Source organism: Labrus bergylta, chromosome 10 (genome assembly GCF_963930695.1).
Source record: "Labrus bergylta chromosome 10, fLabBer1.1, whole genome shotgun sequence".
Taxonomy (NCBI): Eukaryota; Metazoa; Chordata; class Actinopteri; order Labriformes; family Labridae; genus Labrus; species Labrus bergylta.
In genome coordinates, this window is record NC_089204.1 from 30,137,813 (window position 1) to 30,160,020 (window position 22,208).

The 22,208-nt window shown below is 42.1% G+C and overlaps 1 protein-coding gene across 2 annotated transcripts in view; it reads left to right on the plus strand.

Annotated features, from left to right (window-relative positions):
- Nucleotides 1-22,208, plus strand: part of tasp1 (taspase, threonine aspartase, 1) — a 35,581-nt gene that overhangs the window by 6,675 nt on the left and 6,698 nt on the right. Inside the window, exons 4-13 of one of the 2 annotated variants that reach the window (XM_020655599.3) lie at nucleotides 2,075-2,143; nucleotides 2,492-2,612; nucleotides 4,133-4,217; nucleotides 4,304-4,383; nucleotides 4,460-4,566; nucleotides 7,331-7,450; nucleotides 8,360-8,438; nucleotides 13,668-13,778; nucleotides 18,152-18,259; nucleotides 19,301-19,374. In XM_020655599.3, coding sequence (XP_020511255.2) covers nucleotides 2,075-2,143; nucleotides 2,492-2,612; nucleotides 4,133-4,217; nucleotides 4,304-4,383; nucleotides 4,460-4,566; nucleotides 7,331-7,450; nucleotides 8,360-8,438; nucleotides 13,668-13,778; nucleotides 18,152-18,259; nucleotides 19,301-19,374 — 954 coding nt within the window. The remainder of the gene's footprint in view (nucleotides 1-2,074; nucleotides 2,144-2,491; nucleotides 2,613-4,132; nucleotides 4,218-4,303; nucleotides 4,384-4,459; nucleotides 4,567-7,330; nucleotides 7,451-8,359; nucleotides 8,439-13,667; nucleotides 13,779-18,151; nucleotides 18,260-19,300; nucleotides 19,375-22,208) is intronic. The other variant, XM_065959590.1, reaches the window with a different exon arrangement.

A 22,208-nucleotide genomic window follows, 5' to 3' on the forward strand; every position in this document is an offset into this window, starting at 1 on the left:
TTCTCGTGTGATCTTGTAGTTCTCTTGTGATCGTGTGGTTCTCTTGTGATCTTGTGGTTCTCCTGTGATGTTGTGGTTCTCGTGTGATCTTGTAGTTCTCCTGTGATTTTGTAGTTCTCCTGTGATCTTGTGGTTCTCCTGAGATCTTGTGGTTCTCCTGTGATCTTGTAGTTCTCCTGTGATGTTGTGGTTCTCCTGTGATCTTGTAGTTCTCCTGAGATTTTGTAGTTCTCCTGTGATCTTGTGGTTCTCCTGAGATCTTGTGGTTCTCCTGTGATCTTGTAGTTCTCCTGTGATCTTGTAGTTCTCCTGTGATCTTGTAGTTCTCCTGAGATTTTGTAGTTCTCCTGTGATCTTGTGGTTCTCCTTTGATCTTGTAGTTCTCCTGTGATCTTGTAGTTCTCTTGTGATCTTGTAGTTCTCATGTGATCTTGTAGTTCTCCTGAGATTTTGTAGTTCTCCTGTGATCTTGTAGTTCTCCTTTGATCTTGTAGTTCTCCTGAGATTTTGTAGTTCTCCTGTGATCTTGTAGTTCTCCTGTGATCTTGTAGTTCTCCTTTGATCTTGTAGTTCTCCTGAGATTTTGTAGTTCTCCTTTGATCTTGTAGTTCTCCTGAGATTCTGTAGTTCTCCTGTGATCTTGTAGTTCTCCTGTGATCTTGTAGTTCTCTTGTGATCTTGTAGTTCTCCTGAGATCTTGTAGTTCTCCTGTGAACATTCCTGTGTGATGTTTAGAATAAATATAAATGAAGCTTGTTTTTATTTTCAATTAAACACCCTTACATGTGTTCTTTTAACGTTTATTATTATGATTCTTTGATAATCCGTATCGGCTCGGTAAGTGAGATAGCTTTTGTCTTCGTCAGTGTTGTCAGGTCGGATGGGAAGCATCTGTGAACAGCTGTCGCTGCACATATTTTCCGTGGGGTTCCAATCTGTGTTTTGGCAGAACGACTGCAGCACTGTGTTGTTCTTGTTCTGAAGTCCGTCCAGTTTTTCCTTTGGCTCTATTAAGATTATTTTGCTGTTGGCGGGGAAGTCTTTGTTCTTTGGCTCACTGAAGCAGGTTCTTCTCTTCGTATTTGGTTTTATTCATTGTTCCTTTTCTTCTTGCACGTTCCTTACATCCTGACCACTCAAACACGACCTCATGGTCCCGCCATAGCTCTAGCTTCACTTAAGGAATGTGTCAGGTAAATGTTGGACTTCAAATTAAGGTCAATCTATCTTCAAAAATCTATTTTTACTGCTTTTTATTTCTCATACTTAGAAAGGAAACTGAATGTAATGTGTTTCTTTAAAATATTAGGCAATTTATAATGCCCAGTGGGAGGGGCTTCTTGTGTTTAAAAGAGAGCTGCTTGCTGCTTTCAAGCAGTCTAGGATGGTTACAGTGAAGGTAACATGTTACAGCAGAGAGTTTATTTTCTTGAAGTACAGTTTGTTTGCTGAGTTATGTGGATTTGGACGACTTTTGTTTGGTAAATAGTTTAAATAGTCTAAACACCATTTTTTCCTGTTTTTGCATTTTTTGCATTTTTGTAAATATCTATCACTGCACTTTGGGAGGCCGGCAAAAATAAAAACACTTCACTTACAGTCTGCGACTACGCCTGTTTTTAAGTTTTTGGGTGGATTGAAAGAGGACCCCGTCACACTGAGCATAAAGGATATCATAAATCTAGGATCCTTATTGCACATAAAACCCAGAGTCCAGAAGGTCAACACATCGTAAGAAAAGAAAAAAAACGTGTATATTAATATCAATGTCCAATCAAAGTGACTTAAATCTTACAACCAACTTCTGTCCTCTTCATAACATGTTTTCATTTTCACACTTTGAATTAGTGATCAGAATTCTAATGTGATGATGACCAGCTGATCTCTGCTGTAAATGTACCTTAAAGACTCAATGGAGAGCGGTACATTTTGTCTTTGATTTGAATATCTGATCATTGTGTCACAGAACAGATTTGTGTTTAGTATAAAAGCTAACTGAGTAATGTGTGTATCTGGTGTCATAAAGGGGAAAGTCGTCATGTCATAACCACTTCTCTCTGTGTCCCGTCTCCAGGCTGTGGATCGGCTCAAAGCGGGGGCGCTCGCTGTGGAAGCAGTGGCTGCAGCGCTGGTGGAGCTCGAGGTTTGATCCGGGTTTGATTATGTAAAGTAAAAAAAACACATAAAGAAATGTAATTCTACGTGTGTATTTGTTTATCCCAAACAGCTTCAGAGAACTGTTATCGAGTATTTAACAGAGAAATCAAAAACATTCAGCTGGACTTTTTTTTATAACCTTTAAAAAGATTTATGATAAATTTGGACTCTTAGTTTTCACATTCTGCCTCTTTGCTTTGAACTGTGTGAACGATTTCTTTAGCTGAATTTAAATGACATTACAACACTCCCCTGTGAGAAATCATCTTCGACAGCACAGCTGATTACAAAAAAAGTTTGATTCCAGACTCTGCATGTTTTTAATTGTTCTCAGGACTCTCCTTTTACAAACGCGGGCATGGGCTCCAACCTTAATCTGTCAGGAGAAATCGAATGCGACGCGAGTATCATGGATGGGAAGACGCTGCATTACGGTGCCGTAGGAGCTTTGAGTGGTGAGTTACTACACATGTGTTGATGTTTATGAAACACTGCTGAGATGTTGTTATTGTTTACATATTTATTTATTGAACATGTTTTGTTCAGTTTGTTTTTTTGTCTTTTTCCTTCTGTCTTCTTTCCTTTTGTTTTCTTTTGCCTCCCTAAATAAGAACGTGTTCACATGTAAACAGTTGTTGAAGGGTGTGTTTACACACATTTATAGATAAAATGTATAAATTAATGGAGAAGGGGATGGGATTACATAAATTTATACTTCTTCCCACCCCCTTTCGGACGTCTAAATTGATGTAGAACGTATTTAAGAGCTTATTTTGTATGATGTCCTTCATTTTTTGTACATATTACATTCTTTTCTTCTCTCTTTATTTAAATTTTTTTCACATGTCCAAAATAAACTTCAAACTCAACTCAGCTCGAACATGGCAGCTACTTTACTGACTTTATGGATTATTTTGGGTCATGTTAGTTGGTACAGCCGGAACACTCCAGGAGTTTTTGATAATGGAGGTGGGAATCCATACTTCATGTCCACATTATGAACCCGTGCTTGTGCTCGTGCATGAGCAACCGTAGCGTGCCAAATCACACCTCTTACATCCGTGCCAGGCTTGAGCACGGATGAAGCACTCACCTTAGTGAGAGGAACTGGACTTTGGGGGTCAAACATGCTCGTGCCTAGTATGAGTGCGCCTTAAATTGAATGATTTCCTCTCCACTACTGCTTGTTTTAGAGATTACGAAAGCTATTTCTATATTGTTGATCAATTTTTTGTTTTGTTAAAGAAAGAGAAAACAACAGGTCAGCCATCTTATTCCGTTAAACACTATCTTGTGTTATTAGGAAAGGAGCAGGTATTATAAGTTTTCTTCTTCCTGCTCCTGTTTGCTCATGAACAGTGTTTCAGTATTATGAGAAAATATTTCTTGTTGTGTTTTATTGTGTTGAAACCATACACTGAAATGAGCAAATAAATCAAATATGAAATTAAATATTTGGCGTCTTAAATCCTCACAACAGGAGACCACCTACATTCTTGCTGCTCATGTGCTCATGATGGATAGGCCGGGTCTTTGTAATATAGCAATAAGTAAGGTATTTTACCTGCTTTTTGTAAAGTGTCTCGAGATAACACTTGTTATGAGTTGACGCTATACAAATAAAAATTGATTGATTGATTGATTGACTGATTGATTCTTCTTTCCTGGAGATGACCCAAGACGTTCTATATTTACACGTCAGCAGTCTCTCTAAGAGTTTTCCTGAAAGGCTTCATGTTGAAAGAGTTGCTGAGTTTCTCCACGCTGCAGCCCAGGGGTGAAAACTGGCACAGATTGTTTTTTATTACCAAACGCTGCATCATGTAACATCCAGCCTCATAACTTGTGCATGATGTATTAAAGGTTTCTGGCTCTGATATAAAAAGTATACATGCTCACCTCTATGTTCCTTTAGCTCTCAGACTTCAGGAAGGTGTGTTTCATTGAAAAGGTAAAACTCTGACTTTCCCTCCAGGCGTGAAGAACCCGGTGTTAGTTGCAAACCGTCTGCTGATCGAAGCACAGAAAGGGAAACTATCAGCTGGCAGGATACCTCCCTGGTGATTATCAGCTGTTTTAAATCATATAGTATTGATGTTACCTAATGTGCTCTTTTATTGACATCTCGTTTTATTTCTTTTCTCAGCTTTTTAGTGGGGCGAGGAGCACATGACTGGGCTGTCAGCCACGGGATACCACCGTGCCCATCAGAGAAGATGGCCACCAGTGAGTTTTTGTTGACCTGCTTCAGAAACATGGATCCGTCTGCTTGAGACTAATTAGGGATGTTTGTTTTCTGCAGAGTTCAGTTTATCCGCGTACAAGAGGAACAAGAGGAAGATGGAGCTGGCGGAGAAATTGGACACCGGACACAAACAGACAAAGAAGAGACGACAACCGAGTGAACATGTGAGTCAAGTGAATTCTTTCTCACCTGGATCAATTTAAAGACAGATTGGACCCAGGCCGTCGTGCTGATATTTATAGGAATTAATGGCATCAAGCTTATAATAGAAAAGTGCAGGAGTGCCGATGGCCTAGCGGTTATGTTGTATGCCTCATGTTCAGAGGCTGTAGTCCTCCTTGCAGTGGCCATAGGTCTGAATCCGACCTCAGATGTTTGCTGCACCCGCCCACTCTCTCTCCTCCCAGCTGTCCTATCTGAAAAAGGCAAAAAGGCCACAAAAAAATTATCAATAGTGCAGAAAACATCAAGTTTAATTTGATATTTAAGACATGAAATGTGTCTTACTGTACGTCTGAGACAAGAAGATTTGCTTTGACGGTTATGATCTCACATTCTTACTGGGCCAACAAAGAAAAACCTTGTCACCAGTTTGCACAAAGATTTCCAAGAAACGATCAAAGTGTCGGTGCAAAGTTTCACCAGAGCACAACTGGAGAGCGTCCTGATGACGAGTCAGAAGCAGGAAAGATTGAAAGTCTCTAAAGTCTCACAGAAGAAGAAGGAGGGAAAGTTTCTGTTGGTCCGGCTGTGTTAAAAGGAGCCAAAACGTTTAAATACATTGGAACAGTTATTTCATTTCAATCAATCCATGATATTAATGATGCGTCCATACAAATCACAGACTAACAACGAGGACGGATTGTTTGTTGACTCAGGCGAGTGATGAACGATCACATCACACATATTTCTGTCCAAAGGTCAGTCGTCCCAGTGAGAGTTTAAGGTTTGATTTGCCTAATGTTCTCCATTTTTCCCATGTTTACACAAACTTCTTGACCGATTAAAGATGAATATGTGAGCGTTCAAGTTACAAATAAATCTGGACAAAGCTGCTACACATACTGACCCTGCTCATGCACATGCCATGCCTGGCGTTTTAGGATGTTTGTACGTACATTAAGAAGAAGAAGAAGATAAACTTTATTGACCTTGGGAGGGGAAATTTAATTTAACCCTCTTTTATTTAACATGCTAAACACATATAGGCTGAAATACACACACATGCACAAACAGGATCCTATGGAGAGACGTCAGAGTGAGGGGGGGGGGGCTAGGGTTAGGGTTAGGGTCAGCGCGCGCTCCTGACCTGGTGGGGGGTCGGTGACTTTATCAAGGGCGCCTCTGCAATACTCAGGAAGTGATCTGACACCTCTCCAGCCACCAGACCAATTTCCAGATTGGGTACAGTTGAACCGTTGATCCTCCTGTTCCCAACCCAAGACTTTAAGGCCCTGACACACCAAGGAGATCGTCGGCCATCAGTCCTTGTTGGACCGTCAGTGAGCTATTGTTGCCCTAGTTTTTGAGGCCTGTCCAGCTCCGTCGATAGGCCGCATCGGTGGTCGGTGAGAGGAATCTCTTTGATTGGCTGTTCAGAGGTTTCATTTCTCTCCAGCTCTCCTCACAGGTTCTCTAAAGCCTCTTGAGCATGTCTCTGTAGTATCCATGCTTTCACCCATTAGTGTGGTTTCTCCTTATTTGTCTCCTCCTCCTCTTCTTTTCTTTTTCCACTCAAAGACCAAGAACTGACAACACCGGCGCCATTTTCGACTTTTTATCAGACATTATTCTCCATTAGTAGACGACCTATAATACGAGTGGTGACTGACAGCGGTGTGAAAATGGTCTTCTGGTATCATAAACAACGGACTACCGCCCCCTGCTGGCATGGAGAGTTATTTCCTCTCATGCATGTGCAGAATGTACGTGGTGATTGGCCGTCGGCTGTAGTCTTTGCGGTGTGTTCAAGTGCAACTTTTTTGACCAAGACGTGAGGTGACACCACTAGTTGTTAGCCATCTGCTTGATGTGTCAGGGCCTTTACAGACTGAGCTACTGCCCACCCCCCAAATTAGGCTTCATCTTTCCTCTTCCTTGGACATATAAAGTCAATTAAGAGGAATAAGCTCCTTTGGTATCTTGTATAAGAGACTTGGTGGGGGCAACAACAGAAGAGTGATTGCAGTCTGGTTTTGATTTTCAGACAGAATGTTCTTTTTTTATTTCTCTTGTGTTTCTGCCAAGCAATAAAAGCCGTTTCATTCATTTCACTTCAGCGCAATACACGCACCTGTCCTGTGATTATTCAAGTTGTGGTGTAGATTTGGAGGATCTAAAGTGCTTTACAAAGACGCCTTTAAGTTCTAAAGCGATTATTTACCGTGTTTTTCTTAAACACACGCTGATAAGGGCTGACAGGAAATCGCTGGCTCTTGTTCTCATTGGCCTTGAAAAGCCCGGAGACATGGCTGATTTAGGAGAGCCAGAGACAGATGAGACATATTTGCCTTTTTTTTTTACTCTGTAGTTTTAGTTCCAGGGTTCAGTGAAGAATCCCTTCTGGTAGGAGGGGGGGGCTCGGATCGTGTGTCCTGATGCCATTTTGCACATTTAGCCTGTACAACTCTATTCATCACGCAGTCTGAGTCGCAACGGTTCACAAACAAGTCGCTTCCAAAGCAAACTGCAATCAGGGAAGAAAAGAGAGCTGATTGAAATCACAACATCTTTGATGAAATATGAAGAGCAAAGAGAGGGAATCATAAATGTGTAAGTTCATGCCCCTCGTCTCCGCTTCAGATCGGGGAATGTTTGGATGTGTCCTCATGTGTTCTGCCCGAAATTCTCATGAACTTTTCTCATCTGAAAATAAAGACTTCTAGGCATCTGTTATGTGACTCCTCTCTTCTCCTTACTGTGATGCAGGAAAATGGTCCAGGGTGCCTCGACACAGTGGGCGCCGTGGTTGTGGACCTGGAGGGGAATGTAGCTGCAGCGGTGTCCAGCGGAGGCCTCGCAATGAAACATCCCGGCAGGGTCGGGCAGGTAATCCGGCACCCTCTATATATTTATTTACAGTATAACATATTTACGGAACACATTTTTTTGGTTACTAAATATAAATATACAAGCCAGCTCCTCCGCCCTCTGATTGTCAACAAACACATGTTGTGTGACGGTTTTAGTGGCAAGACTTTTAATTTAATTTGTTTGATTTCTGGGGTGCCAGCCAAAAGTCGTTTTGGTTTGTTATTTTAAGTCACCACACTGATTGTCAAAAAACCAACACAAAGGATGTAAAAGTATTAAACGAAACCACCTTATAAATAAATAATCAGAATGAAACAGAAACTGCCACAGAAGTTCACTTCAATAAATCATTCTTGTATTAGGTAACATAAAACAAAAAAACCCAACAACACAAAAATATATTCCCAGCAACTCTGATCAAAACAAAATATGTTCAGTCTCTCACTCTTCCAGTGGTAAAACAATACAATCAACAAAAAAAAACATTTTTCAGGCCCTTAATGTTCAGTTTAAAAAACAAAAGTCACTAAGAAGTGGGCGGAGTTAAATGCTCTGTGTGTGTTTTACGAGTCTGTGCAGTTGAGACCTGCGCCAAAGCTCACCAAACCAAATCCCTACATATCGTTTATTTAATGGCAAATACAGCACATTAGAAGCTGCATAAACATCAGCCTAACAGGGAAAAATGAACTCTCAATAATTTCCCCACAGAGAAGGAACGAACCAGTAGAATTTACAGCCTTGAATGAATTCCTATAACGGTAAAAAGAGTGTTCTGGAAATGTGAGACAGACCTGTTTTAATTCCTTCATTCAGGCATTAGCATGCTGTGCTCAGACTTACCTGGGGATTTATGATATTTAAGAGCATTTCCTGAACAGAAATATGGAAACACAGTCTCCTAATTTTCCATTCTTTTCTCAGGCTGCTCATTATGGATGTGGCTGCTGGGCGGAAAATGCCTGTAACATGAACCCTTACTCTACAGCAGTGAGTACCTCAGGTATACACCGCGCTCTCTCTCTCTCTCTCTCTCTCTCTCTCTCTCTCTCTCTCTCTCTCTCTCTACACAAACGACCTCACAGTTGTTTACATGTGTGTGACCGTGTTATGGTCCTCTCAGCGCTCGTGTTTACCCCCCCCCCCCCCCGTCTGCCTTTTTGTTTGGGCGCTGATATGAATCACAAACAGATATTTGATGTGAAACTTTTTTTTTTTTTATTCTGCCCCAGTGAGTCAAGCTTTGAAAATACTTTCCGATGACCTCCAAGCTTTCCCGCTGAGTGATTCTCATCAGTCACTTCCTCGGCTTGATTGAGTCATCATTCCCCCCCGCTCTTTGTTAGTCAGCTGCACGCCAGGTGCTCCTCAAAGCTCTGTGGATTTTCAGTGACATTTGACATGGGACACCTGCTGGAGATATGAGAGAGGGAGAGCTGCTGGGAGTGCAGTGGAGAGATGGAAGAACTGGCAAACTTCAAGTGCAGAGATTTTGATTCTGATCTTTGAATCTCAGGATTCCAAATAAGGCTTTCCTGGTGTATGGTGGTATTCATTTATCTACTTTTGCATGATTTGGCATAGGTAGGACGACTGTTTTACATTTATTTCCAGATTGGGTGATGAATACCTCGAGGAGATCCGCCCACGGTTCAATATGTACCTCGTCTTTTGGGGTCACATGCTCACACAAACAATGCATGGAAGAAAACTAAGAATTGAACAAATATTTTGTGCAAAAAAAAAATCCATGTTTAGCAAGTTCATAGTTATCCTCTGTAGTTGTGCGGATCTTCTGACGTGTCTTTGCTTTGTTTTGTTTACTGCCTCTGACACTCACCGCCCTCGCAAACCCCCACCTCAGTCAGTGCCACGGTCATGAATTATAGTTGTCACCTGTCACGCTCTCCTTTCTCTCCTTTTCTTTGCCCCCGCTCTCTGCAGAATCGGCCTCGGAGGGAGGAGGAGCGATTGATGCAGAAGGTGGTGTTTACGGTTTCTCTTCATGCAGAAGTGGAGAGCTAAATTACTCTCTGTTGCCTACAATTTAAAAACGTCATTTTGCCTCCAACATCCGCCGTATATTCACCCCAAATCAATTAGAAACGTCACAAGAGTCCTCCTGAAGAAGAGAGTCTGCAGGTAGAGAAACAGAAGCAACCACCTATCACAGATTAGACACATAGAGGAGGCAACTGCACAGAGGCATCCTTCCTTTTCAGGACCGACTGGCTGCGTCATTAAGACATTGTTTCCAAAAAACAGGCCAGTGTGTTCCTCCATCCCAGCGTCCAGGCAGTATGGTTTGAATGTTTCAGATTGAGCGACTATATTAGGACCACTTCTTTAAGATGTGCAGACATCTGCGATGGAGCTTCTGGGGAACATTAAAACCTTTTTGAAGTGGATGTGTAGCCTAATGCATTTCAGTGCAGACGAGCTGATTTGACCAGACGGGCCGAAGCTTGACTCACATGTGCTTGAACGACTTGAGACAGCCAGCATTTTGCACTGCTAAAGCTTGTCTGAATGTATCATCACCAGCCGTCTGAGAGACACTGAGGGTAGCTCATACTGACCTGATTAATCTATATGCACAGTGTTCAGACTCAAATACAGCATCTCCGGCTCATTTTTTTTTAGGATTTTAAAACGAGCAGTTAGACCACGTGATAATCTCCTGCTCATCAATTATCCCAGCAGATGAAGTGTAGCTCTTTGCTCTGCGTGCATTTTCACCTCATCCTGTTTTCCTATATTGTGGCTTTAGCCTTTGAAGTTACACACAAAGAAAAAAAGAGAAGCTTTCCTTATGGGTATGTATGGAGAGCACAATGTGTGTTCCAGCACGGCACCTGTTTTTAATTTCCTAACATGAAAGGCATTCCCATCAAAAGACGCAGAAAAACAGCCATTTTGATCCTGACAGGAGGAGCATGATCCTCACTATTTCTGTCACTCTCTGTGCAGCTCATGTGCAGCTCTTTGTTTTATATGCATCGCCTGCTTCGTCTGGTCTTTACTTTACTGACTGCGTCTGCTTTCCTCTCATTTCTTCCTTCTGCTGCTTTGCGCTCGTTTCGGTCTGGGCTTCTCCCCGCAGTTTTCCGTTAAACTCTTGTGTTTGTGTTGCCATTTTCAGTTCCCTGGGACCTAACGGTTTACGGGAACACGTTACAAAAGGCAGAGTACCTGGCCAATCTGACATTCTGCTCTCGTTAAATGAGAACCTCTCATCGCTCCGGGCCTCTGGTCTCCACAGTTACAGACCTGCTTTTCAGTCTTGTTGTAGTTACCTGATGTTTTATAGGGCACTCATTTGTGTTTACAGAAACAACAAGGCTGTATTCGTAAGTCTTTATGGGTTTTCACAGGAGTTTTTGCCAGACATTATTTTGTTTTTTAAAGTTTTAGATTCCTCGTCTTTGTCTCGGGACTGGGCAGACTTTACATCACAGAAAGATTAATTGTAAGCATGCACACAGCCTTTCATATCCGTCTCTCGCTTTGCAAGAAGAAGATATTGTTTTTAAAAGTTGATCCTTTAAGCAGTAGCAGAATCTGAGATATAAAACAGCACACCTGCTATGTGTCGACTTGGAAGTGGTTGAGGGTTGAGGTGAGATACTTTGCAGAGGCTGCTTTTGGCTTTTTATGGTTCCTGGTTTGCCTTTTGACAAGATGCTCAGTTTCTCTTGACTTAAGATTACACCAAATGCTGCATAACTAGCCATGTTAACGGCCATGTCAAGCCGTGATATTTACGCCCCTGGGGCCTTTTCATCTTCAATACACAACGCGGAAACACAATGTGCAAATCGAGCCTTCCTGTCAGTCAACTTGGCCGCATACAAATATATGCAAACGTCGTGCAAAACTCTTAAGGCTCTGGGAAAGGACTACTTAAGAGAATCAGAACATTTCAAGTGATATTTGCTACAAATTTAAGCATTTAAAGGAAGAATGTGCAACATTTTACTCAGAGATCAAGTCTGTCCTGTGTAAATGTGTCTCTGAGTCCTGACTGTCTACAATGAGGGAGAAGCTCGAGTCCCGCTGGCTGTGTTGTTGTCAGAGCCGTGTTTACATGGACGGGACGGCCGGCTCCTCCCCTTGTGTATAAAAGCTGTTTTAGTCAAGAACTAGAGAGAAGAAGAAGAACATACTCACTGATTATTTGGATGTTAGTAAGAGTTTTTAGATCACGCTCATTCTGTGTCAGTTTACATGAAATGTGAAGCTAAGCGCTAACATTAGCATGCTAACACAACAATGTGAAGCTACGAGCTAACTAAAGAGCGCTAACATTAGCATGCTAACACAACAATGCAGGACACAGGTGATTGCAACTCGATCCAGGGATGATTCTATCAATCGTTCTAATTGATAATAACTCAGTGGAGGGGGGTTGGAGGTGTGTCTCTGGAGGAGAGCGGAGGCTTCAGTATGGAGGAGGCGTGGCCAAACAGCCGTTTATTTTGGTTTCATGCTGGGGCTCAAGGGCGACATCTACTGGATCAAAAAGTCTCACACTCTTCCTTTAAGCTTCAGCAACTTTTGAAAATGTATTTCTGTTGAACACACCTTCAATCATAACCTTTAAAGTGCAGATCTGTTCATGTGTGTGCAATGCAGGATAAGTCTGTGACAGCCTTCACGCATCATAAAGATTGTTAGTTTAACGTTGGCTTCCATCACTTCTACCAACCTGCCGCTGTTTTATGTCCTCTCTCCCCACTATTAGTCAGTGGTCTCATAAAAATAGTTCCTTCTTGTTTACACTCTGAGTTTAAATAAACAGCACGTTCAGTGTTTGGCTGTTCAACCAGAGACGGGAAATAATATCTACCTCATATTATAGCATACAAGTTAACAAACGGTTGTGCAGAAATGTGTGATAGTGAAGTTTCTATTCTCAACCAACGAGAGCACAGATGTGCGATTAATACTGGGTGGTTTCAGTTTCAAATTCCACGAGCAGCTGTGACTCTGGGCAGAGAAAAGTGAAACACAAACCCTGCTTCAGCCGTTTACTGCCGCTGTACCCTCGAGCAAGGCAGCTGTTATTGGCAGACAAACGCCGCCGTCATGTTTACCTTAAAATAATGAAGCTTAATGCTCATCTAATTACTGCAGTAGCACTAAACCTCTTAAACGAGCTCAAAAAGGAAATTAGTGAACGGAGTCATCTTTTCCATTATATAACTTTATCACCATATTTATTCATCAACAAAAATATTAAATTAGTACATTTTATTCACTCTGCTTTCCTGCGGCGATGATTCCATTTAGTTTGTTTTGTCAGGATCTCAAACTTATTTATTTGTTTTCTTCGGATATTAACGATCTGGAGACAAAATAACAAAATGTAATTGCTATCATGGGCGAGCAGCGTAAATAAAATGCATCAGTTCAATTAGAACAACTTTATAAATCCCTCTCAAGGTAACTAGGTGGCTGTGGCTCAGTTGGTAGAGTCAGTCGTCTCTTAACCAGAAGGTCGAGGGTTCGATCCCCATCTCCTGCAGCCACATGTCCGATGTGTCCCTGGGCAAAGACAACCCCAAGTTGCTCCACACAGCGCCTACAATACTGCGGCTGCCGCACCAATCTGCCTGTCAGCCCCGCAAACAAGTTTACCCTCACTCATGAACAAGACAACGAGATACTTGAACTCCTTTGCTTGATGCAGAGACTAACTCCCCTGCAGTCCAACGTTTTCCAGCAGAGAACTGTTTTACAAACAGGTCAAACATGACCACGACTTCCTGACGGCAAAAGAGAAAATCCACTAAAAAAGCACATGACCAGGAGAAGCTAAACTACTGTCAGCCTTTCAGAGGATCTGCAGGTTACAAAACAAGTTCAAATCTCTGTGTTTCCCGCCGATGAATTTAGAACAGATTTTAATGTTGTTCAGACCGTTTCTGGCTGAGATGGAGTGGCTGAGAAACCAGCAGGTCAAAGAAAAAACAAAAGACACAGGTGCATGTATTATGTCCTCTTAGGGCTTCTGTACTTGTGTCAGCACTTAAACATCAAATGTGATCAAAACCAAAAACTGTGAATATTCAACTGTATTCTTTGTTCATGTGTAGATGATTCTGTGTTCACTTTTATCTGTCAGTCCAGCTAAAGATCTTCTGCAAGTTTGAGTGAAGGTGTGCAATTCTGCAGCACAGAAAAAACAGGTTTATAAAGTGTGTGTGTGTGCGTGTGTGTCTCCTCTCAGGCTGCGGAGAGCATCTGATTCGCACCATGCTGGCGAGGGAGTGCTCCGCTGCCATGCAGTCTGAGGATGCCCACCATGCACTTCTGGAGGCTATGCAAAACAAGTTCATCAGTGAGTCACCCACATGCATCCCCATCCACACTCATTTCCACACACACGGGTTTGTCAGCCAAGAACGTGTTTGCAAAGAAACACAAAACACAATTATGCACGAATGGAATTAAACGGACAAAACAGATGTTGCGTAACACGAGGAAAGGAATGAGCTAACAAGTGGAAATAATAGAATGAGGAGAGACAGATTTGATTTATGGATCATTCACACTGTTTAAACGGAGCCTTCAGATGTTCCTCACATCACAGCTGACAGCCACAGACCTTTTTTAGAAGACATAATTGCTTTGTTGAAAGTTCATGTGAAGATGTTTTTTTTTGTGTGTGCCATATTCTCAGAAGTGGTCAGTTTCAGAAAGCATCATTAACTGTGTTTGCTGCATCTGTGACCGGCCGCTGGGAGAGCAGAGGAGGAACATGTGGAAACATGTGGCGGTTTCTGGCCTTGTTTTGGGGGCCTCCTTTTAGAAGTCCGTCCCAGCTCGGCTTTGTCATGGACATCTGTAACAGTGAGACGTTTGGACGAGCTGGATAAAGTTAATTCTTCTGTTTCCTTTCAAGATGCACATCCAGTTAAACAAAGCTCCATAAATCCTGCCTTAGAAAGAGGAGCGATGAAAGTGTGAAAGATCTGGACGCCTCTCACTCAACTTCTATTTATAGAATATTTCGAAGACGACGATTTTTAAGATTCAAACAGTCATTGTCAGGGACTGATTCACAGAACAATGCACCACTTTTGTTTCCCCGTAAATCTTTGCAAATGAGTCATACAGACGCCGTCACCAGATGCATGTTCGGTCAGTCTCCGCTCGGTTACGGCAGCGGAGCTGATATGTTTCTACTTTATTCAATGTGTTTGGCTTCCACTGGATCTGAGTGATTCATTTAGAGTTTCATGACTCAACAGAAGTGAAATCAAGAGAATCAACGAAGATAACTGGTGGTATCTTTGTGTGGTTTGGTCTGATTGTGGTAATTTTCCTCTGTTTTGATGGACGTTGCTGTCCATCATTTCAACCTGACCTGGCGCTTTGCATTGTGGGAAACGGCACGTGAGGAAGACTGGTTTGATGCAGACTGTAGATTCTTCCTGAATCAGTACAACGTGTGTTTTTTTTTTTGCTTACTGTGGATCTCATATTTGTTTACATAATGCATTGTAGGAGGAAGCAGGAGGTTTAGAAAAACAGCCACAGTCTGAGATTTTACAAAAACTGGGGATCTTCTTGGGTCACTTACTGCTGGACTACAACTAGATTATTTCCCATCATGCACCCTGTGGATATTTCCAACCTACAACTTTGTGCAGAAAACCGTAAAGAAGGACAAACTGGTTGGCGAGAAGACGATCAAACTCAACCATCTAGAGGAAGTTAAAGTCGTAACATGGTTTCTGTAGGTGAACCTGCAGAAGGCTCGTTACTGGTTAGTATGGTACACACATCAGTACGAGCTACTGGTGAAGTGGGAGGTATCCAAAAGCAGTCCGGTTTGGTTCAGTCCAGTTTGGTACGTTAAACTCTGATCTTGTTTGCATTTCCACAGCCAACCGTACCTTTATTTGGTAAGCGGAGTGTAAAACCTGATTCATGCTTCTTGCGGTTGGCGCGGTGATATTGCTCAATCGCGGCCGGCTCAAGGAGGGTCCGCGGAGGATCTGAGCGCCCAGCCGTGCACCTCCAAGATTTTGTAACAACACGGACGGGTTTCCGCCGACCGATTGATTGGCTACAGGGCCCAGAAGTACTTTCTGCGGACCATGTTGAGCTCTGAGCGCTCTGAGCGCAATCAGTATCAAACGTCTTCCACATCGCACCGTCCGCACCTCGCCGACCGACCACAAGAAGCATGAATCAGGCTTAAGTCAGATGGAGATAGCCGCGTTACAGCAGCCTAAAACTGTTTTGCCCGCTATTAATTAAGCTCAAAGAAGAAGAACGGGACACAGTAAACAAGGGATCCTTTAAGGTCAGATCGGTAACCTTGGCGCCCGAGCAGAATGGTACCAAAAAGTAGGACGGTACGGATCCCTTATTTTGGTACCATTCCCAAACTTCTGACGGTGGAAACGCCAATAAATGGGTGCTGAACCGAACTGAACCGGACTGCTTGGTGGAAACGGGGCTTTGGTGAACTACACCTCCTTAAGGTTTTATCTTAAATACTTCTACATCAAATGTTCTGATTGAACTCCTACAACATGCAAAGACGTTATTAAATGTGTTGGATATTTACGAGCCTTTCTATAATTATAGAACGAATACAAAACCATGTTTTATGGAGTAAAGGAAACATTACAACATGGAAACCAAAGCTGCAGCAAAGACTCTCTTGCATGCAGACACAAATACATTTTCATCAATTGCACCAATTGTTATTGTGTGTAGACATCACAGAAAGCTGCTTTAGCTGTTTATAGAAAGCCTTTCTTCCCTCTTTATTACTCCGCATTCATCGGCCAATTCAAGTCTTCTCGTACACAACACCTCGTTCATGTTTGCCTCTGAAGTTTCGTCAGCAAGCTTTAAAGGTTCTCACATGATTGATTTATTTGATATTTTTTATTTGCAACAAAGCTCAACTGGTGTGGGAGTGAATGTAGCTGGACTTTATCCTTCCTTATAATTAAAATATGATGTCAAGTCAAGTCAACTTTATTTATATAGCACATTTATAACAGTCGAGGCGGACCAAAGTGCCGTACAGTAAATTAGGCAAAATACATGACATCCAAAACATCATAAAGTTGTAGAGGTGTGAAGAAAACTATAATCTGCTGAAATCTGCTCGTAAAAATAGTGAAATATGATTTATTGAAAAGATAAAATACATAAAATGTTTTCAGTAGTTTAACTTTGCCTGAAAACAAAACGATGTCAAGCTGAACAGAATAGATCGACCCGGACAGGAAGTCGGACGAGGAAACGCACAGAGCGCCCGGTCAATTTCAAAATAAATCTCAACATACAGACTCCTGATCGTATATTCAATCACTTTACAGAATGAACAACAAATCATCCTCAGAAAGACAAAGCAACATGTGCACGTATTTTTCTTTATTCCCGCGTGATCTTGTAGTTCTCCTGTGATCTTGTAGTTCTCATGTGATCTTGTAGTTCTCCTGTGATCTTGTAGTTCTCCTTTGATCTTGTAGTTCTCCTTTGATCTTGTAGTTCTCATGTGATCTTGTAGTTCTCCTGTGATCTTGTAGTTCTCCTTTGATCTTGTAGTTCTCATGTGATCTTGTAGTTCTCCTGTGGTCTTGTAGTTCTCCTGTGATCTTGTAGTTCTCCTGTGGTCTTGTAGTTCTCCTGTGATCTTGTAGTTCTCTGTGATCTTGTAGTTCTCTGATCTTGTAGTTCTCCTGTGATCTTGTAGTTTACTGATCTTGTAGTTCTCTTATGATCTTGTGGTTCTCCTGTGGTCTTGTATTTCTCCTGTGATCTTGTAGTTCTCTGTGATCTTGTAGTTCTCTGTGATCTTGTAGTTCTCCTGTGATCTTGTAGTTTACTGATCTTGTAGTTCTCTTATGATCTTGTGGTTCTCCTGTGGTCTTGTATTTCTCCTGTGATCTTGTAGTTCTCCTGTGATCTGATCTTGTAGTTCTCTTGTGATCTTGTAGTTCTCATGTGATCTGATCTTGTAGTTCTCTTGTGATCTTGTAGTTCTCTTATGATCTTGTGGTTCTCCTGTGGTCTTGTAGTTCTCCTGTGATCTTGTAGTTCTCCTGTGATCTTGTAGTTCTCTGTGATCTTGTAGTTCTCCTGTGCTCTTGTAGTTCTCCTGTGATCTTGTAGTTCTCCTGTGATCTGATCTTGTAGTTCTCTTGTGATCTTGTAGTTCTCCTGTGATCTGATCTTGTAGTTCTCTTGTGATCTTGTAGTTCTCTTATGATCTTGTAGTTCTCTGATCTTGTAGTTCTTTTATGATCTTGTAGTTCTCCTGTGGTCTTGTAGTTCTCCTGTGATCTTGTAGTTCTCCTGTGATCTTGTAGTTCTCCTTTGATCTTGTAGTTCTCTGATCTTGTAGTTCTCTTATGATCTTGTAGTTCTCTGTGATCTTGTAGTTCTCTGATCTTGTAGTTGTCCTGTGATCTTGTAGCTCTCCTGTGATCTTGTAGTTCTCCTGTGATCTTGTAATGTGTGAACAGCTGTTTATGGCTGTGCTCACTCTCTGGTCATGGTGTGCGCTGTTCATTGTAGCAAAACCGTGGCGCTGACAGAACACAGAACCTAGGGACTGGATGTGGAAATACACAGTCAGGGTGGAGAACTTCAGAATGTACACAAACTTTACTGATTTGAGAGAAACTTGTTTATGCTTCATTGAATCATCTGAGGTGTGATGTTTTTTCTTTCTCGCTCCAGGCTCGCCCTTTCTGGCCAGTGAAGATCGCGCTCTGGGTGGAGTCATCGTCCTGCGCTGCTGCAGATGTGCGGAAGCACCGCCTTCTCAAAATATTCAGGGTATACTGGGTAAGACACGAGTAACCACAGGCTTTATCACACTTTATCCGACTCCACTCAACACCTCACAAGCGGGAAAGATTTGACTGTTTTAAATGCATCATTAGATATATTTGCAGGAGGGGGGGAGGCTCTGTTGGCTCTCCTGGAGGGTGGTCTCTGTTTAAACTTGCACAATCAGGGCTCTGGTTTCACACCCTTCATCTCCGATTCAAACTGAGACCTCCCACTGTGGAATCAACCGCTAATCTGCAGGCAAGCGTCGGCCCTCTGACTGCTGCCCAGTGTGGCTGATTGAAAGGCAGAGCAGAAACTTCCTCGTTCAAACACACCATCATGTAATCTGAAATCCATCCAAATTTTTAGCCATGTGATCGACTAAACAGTTGGCTCTCTGTGTAAATGTAACTGTGTTTCATAGAGAGCCCTGCGCTCCAAAGAAAACAAAGTCCAGCAGAAGTTTCCTCTCATGACGACTTCTAACAAATTCAACATGACGTCGTTTGACAAGTGGAGTCCTATTTATATTACACATTATGCCCGTTTGAATATAAAAAGTATCCCTTCCTGGTTGATGTGTAGGCCGTGTTTGATGCCGTTTATGGAGCGTGGACTGCCTCAGATTACTGCGGACGGCGGAGGAGCTCTGTGTTGATTTATGAGAACAAACAGCGTGTCGACCACATCCTCCAAGTGCTGGAGTTGAGTTTCTGCTCCAAGCTCGGTTCTACCTTCTTCCTCCTCTGCCGTTATGTCACAACTCCGAGTCATATATTTTCACGATAATGGGCACGCTCGGAGCTATCCGCAGTTTAGCACACTGAGTCACCTGCCAAACTTTTCCTCCGACAGAGGGAAACAAAGAGGAGGAAGTGAGTCTGAGCTCAGAGACGATCTGCTCTCACACTCCCTCTCTCCCATTCCCTTTTTAAATATAGTATATATATATATTAGAGCTGTCAGCATTAACTAGTTAATAACAATTAGTGAATATTCATGTTTCTTGATTTCCTCCATTTGTTGACCCTGTTTCTGTGTTTATTTTCACAGTGGAGTTCCTTTGGAGTCACACCACAGAGAGCATGTGTGTCGGTTACATGTCGGCCCAAGACAGCAAAGCAAAGGTGAGTCCCCGTTTCACAGGACAGCTTAATGTTTTACATCGTTTTGAAACATAATTTTTTAGGAACAATTTCCTTTTCAACCAGTCAGTGTGGCTCTGTGTACGCAGCAGGGTTTGATGCTGTGCTCTCCTGGCTCTAATGGAGTCTCAGCTCGGTCTGATTTGTTTGGCTAATGAATCTCTGTCACTGCGTGTAAAGAGAGGGCCCTGTTGTTTCAACCTGGTTCAGATTTCAAAGTGTTTGCCCTCCTTCCAGCCTCCCCGCCTCCCTGCCTCCTTGCCCCCGTTACTCGTCCTTTTTTCACTCTCTTGGTCTCCACTCTCTCTCTCTCTCTCTCTCTCTCTGTCTGGCCCTACCTGGTCCTTAAGTACCACAAAGTTTACAGAAAGTCGAGCACCACAGGTGATATGCATCAATCTGCATATTTCTTAGATGTGCTCTGTGTGAGAGTGAGAAGGAGCCTTACACATGTTCTATTCAGAGAAACTTTGAATCCTCAAACGTTTCTTTTGGTTTTAGGTTTTTGTCTTGTTTGTATTCTTACATTATAAATCGTTAATGGTGAGTTTTCTTACTCTGCATTTTGTCTGCACATTTATATCATTTCAGAAAATATCTTTTGTGTCATTAACCCTTTTCAGACCTCCGCAATATTTACGCCCCTGTGACGTTTATTTTTCAATCTGAATGTCATGGAGGCATAAAGGGGGGACGAAGTAATCCCCTCCTCTCTACAGTCTTCAGAGGTAGTAACAGAGTTGAGACGGTTTCAGCAGTCTCACGCAGACAAGCAATATGAATTCACAGACTAGGATGCCAATATTACGTTGTTGCAGAATCAATATAAATGTATCAAGACGTGATGACAGCTGAGCTTAGTTACGGCACTTTTGCAGAAAAAAAAAAGCAGTCTGAAAAGGACCCTTTTTTTTCTCCAACATATTTTTATTAAAGCAAGTTCAAGACATACAGTGCAATTGGGATGCAGTCAACATTTTTCTTTTTTTCCCCAGAAATATTCAAAAACCCAGTATCACTTCTCCCTGTAAACAACCCTCCCAGTCCAACAAATAGACCTCTTAGTTTAAAGACTTAGTTAAAAGTACAAGAGTGGAAAACTCACAAAAGATAAAATACAATAACTTAATAAAAATAAACAGATAAGCGTGAAAAAATAAAAGTAAATTTGAAAAGAGTAGTATCAAAAAAAATACAATAATAATAATAATACAAAGTGACGAGACAAACAAATAAATAAATGAACAGACAACAGTCTGAAAAAGACTCTTGAGATACATTATTGAAAATCCCAGTGTTTTTCCTCTGGATATTCAACAGCTGTTTTATTCTGCTGAAATAGCCACTGCATGTGGGATCAGTAAAAATAGGTTGCAGTTGCAGAAGTGTGAGACATTAGAATTAAGATGTGCTGTTAGCCAGATGATAATGACATAAGTGGTCAGCCTATAGCCTATACTCTTCAGACATCTGAAAAAGAAATGCCAATTCCTGACCCTTCCCTTGTTTCACACATTTTCTTTACCCAAAGTGGCCGAGGTGGCTAAATCTTAACCCCGTGCAGACTATGACTTTAGGTTTAAACCGCTGAAACATCCTCATTCTTGGCACAACAGAATGATAGAAGTAAACACCTTGAGCTCATGTGGTGAACCATCACTTTGTCAATCTAGCCATGCAAAATCCTCTTCATAAACCGAATGTGTTCAGCGTGTGCGGATCCAAAAATATCATCCGTCAGTTGTGGTTTCCGGATCTCCCGGGAAATGGTATCCACTTCCTCTCGGCGGGGCTTTAGTGACACGGTGATATTGGAGAGAGCAGCCAAGAACACAGCTGCTGCACCAAACCTCACAGCGCTCTATCAGAGACCGAGCAGCTAGTTGTTGGGGGTCAAGGTTACAAAACTCCCATGTGGAGCGGCCTCTGTGGATTTGACAATCTGCATACCGGGGAAGCTAGCAGCTCTGTCCTTCATGGCCAGTCTATTAAGGGGGGAACCATAGAAGAGCATCTGCTCTGTGAAGATCAAATCCTCTATTGAAGATCAAAAAGCCAAAGATGGGAAACCACCAGAAGTAGAGAGGCACTGCAAGACATTAAGCTGTCAAGTTAACCACCACAAGGTTCAGTCTCTGGATCCTTTAGAAATGAGCTGTTGGTCTACAGTGCATGGTGCTACAGCATGTAGAGCATGCTCAACCTCATTTTCCCAGTTAATTGGTGTTTCATCTGGGTGCAAAATTAGGCACAAAGCAGAAATATGTTACATTATGTGTCTTGATATTTTAAAGTGTGGTGGCTTTGTAATGTGGCTTGATACATGGTGTATAGCCCTCTGCCTCCTTAATACAGTAATGATTCATCCATACTGTACACAGGGCAACTGTGGCTCAGTGGTAGAGTCGGTCAGCTCTCAACCGGAAGGTCGGGGGTTCGATCCCCAGCTCCTGCAGTCACATGTCCGATGTATCCTCGGGCAAAGACACTTATGCTCCCTCTGTTTCGGTGGCGGCATATATATGTGTATGAATGTATTCGTAACTTCTGATGGATTCTTTACTCAGCAGCCTCTACCATCAGTGTGTGAATGTGTAGATGTAAAAGCACTTTGAGGAGTCAGAAGACTAGAAAATAAATAAACAACCTCAAGTCCATTTATGATTTACATCAGACCAACTTGACCAGCATGCTAATGGAACCAGAGATAGGGGTTTATAGAATGTCTGAATGAGACCAAAATCTGGTCCTGTGCTACCTACATATTCTGTATTTTTTTTTCTTTGTCTGTAAACTCAGTGAAGAAAGTTTTCTGG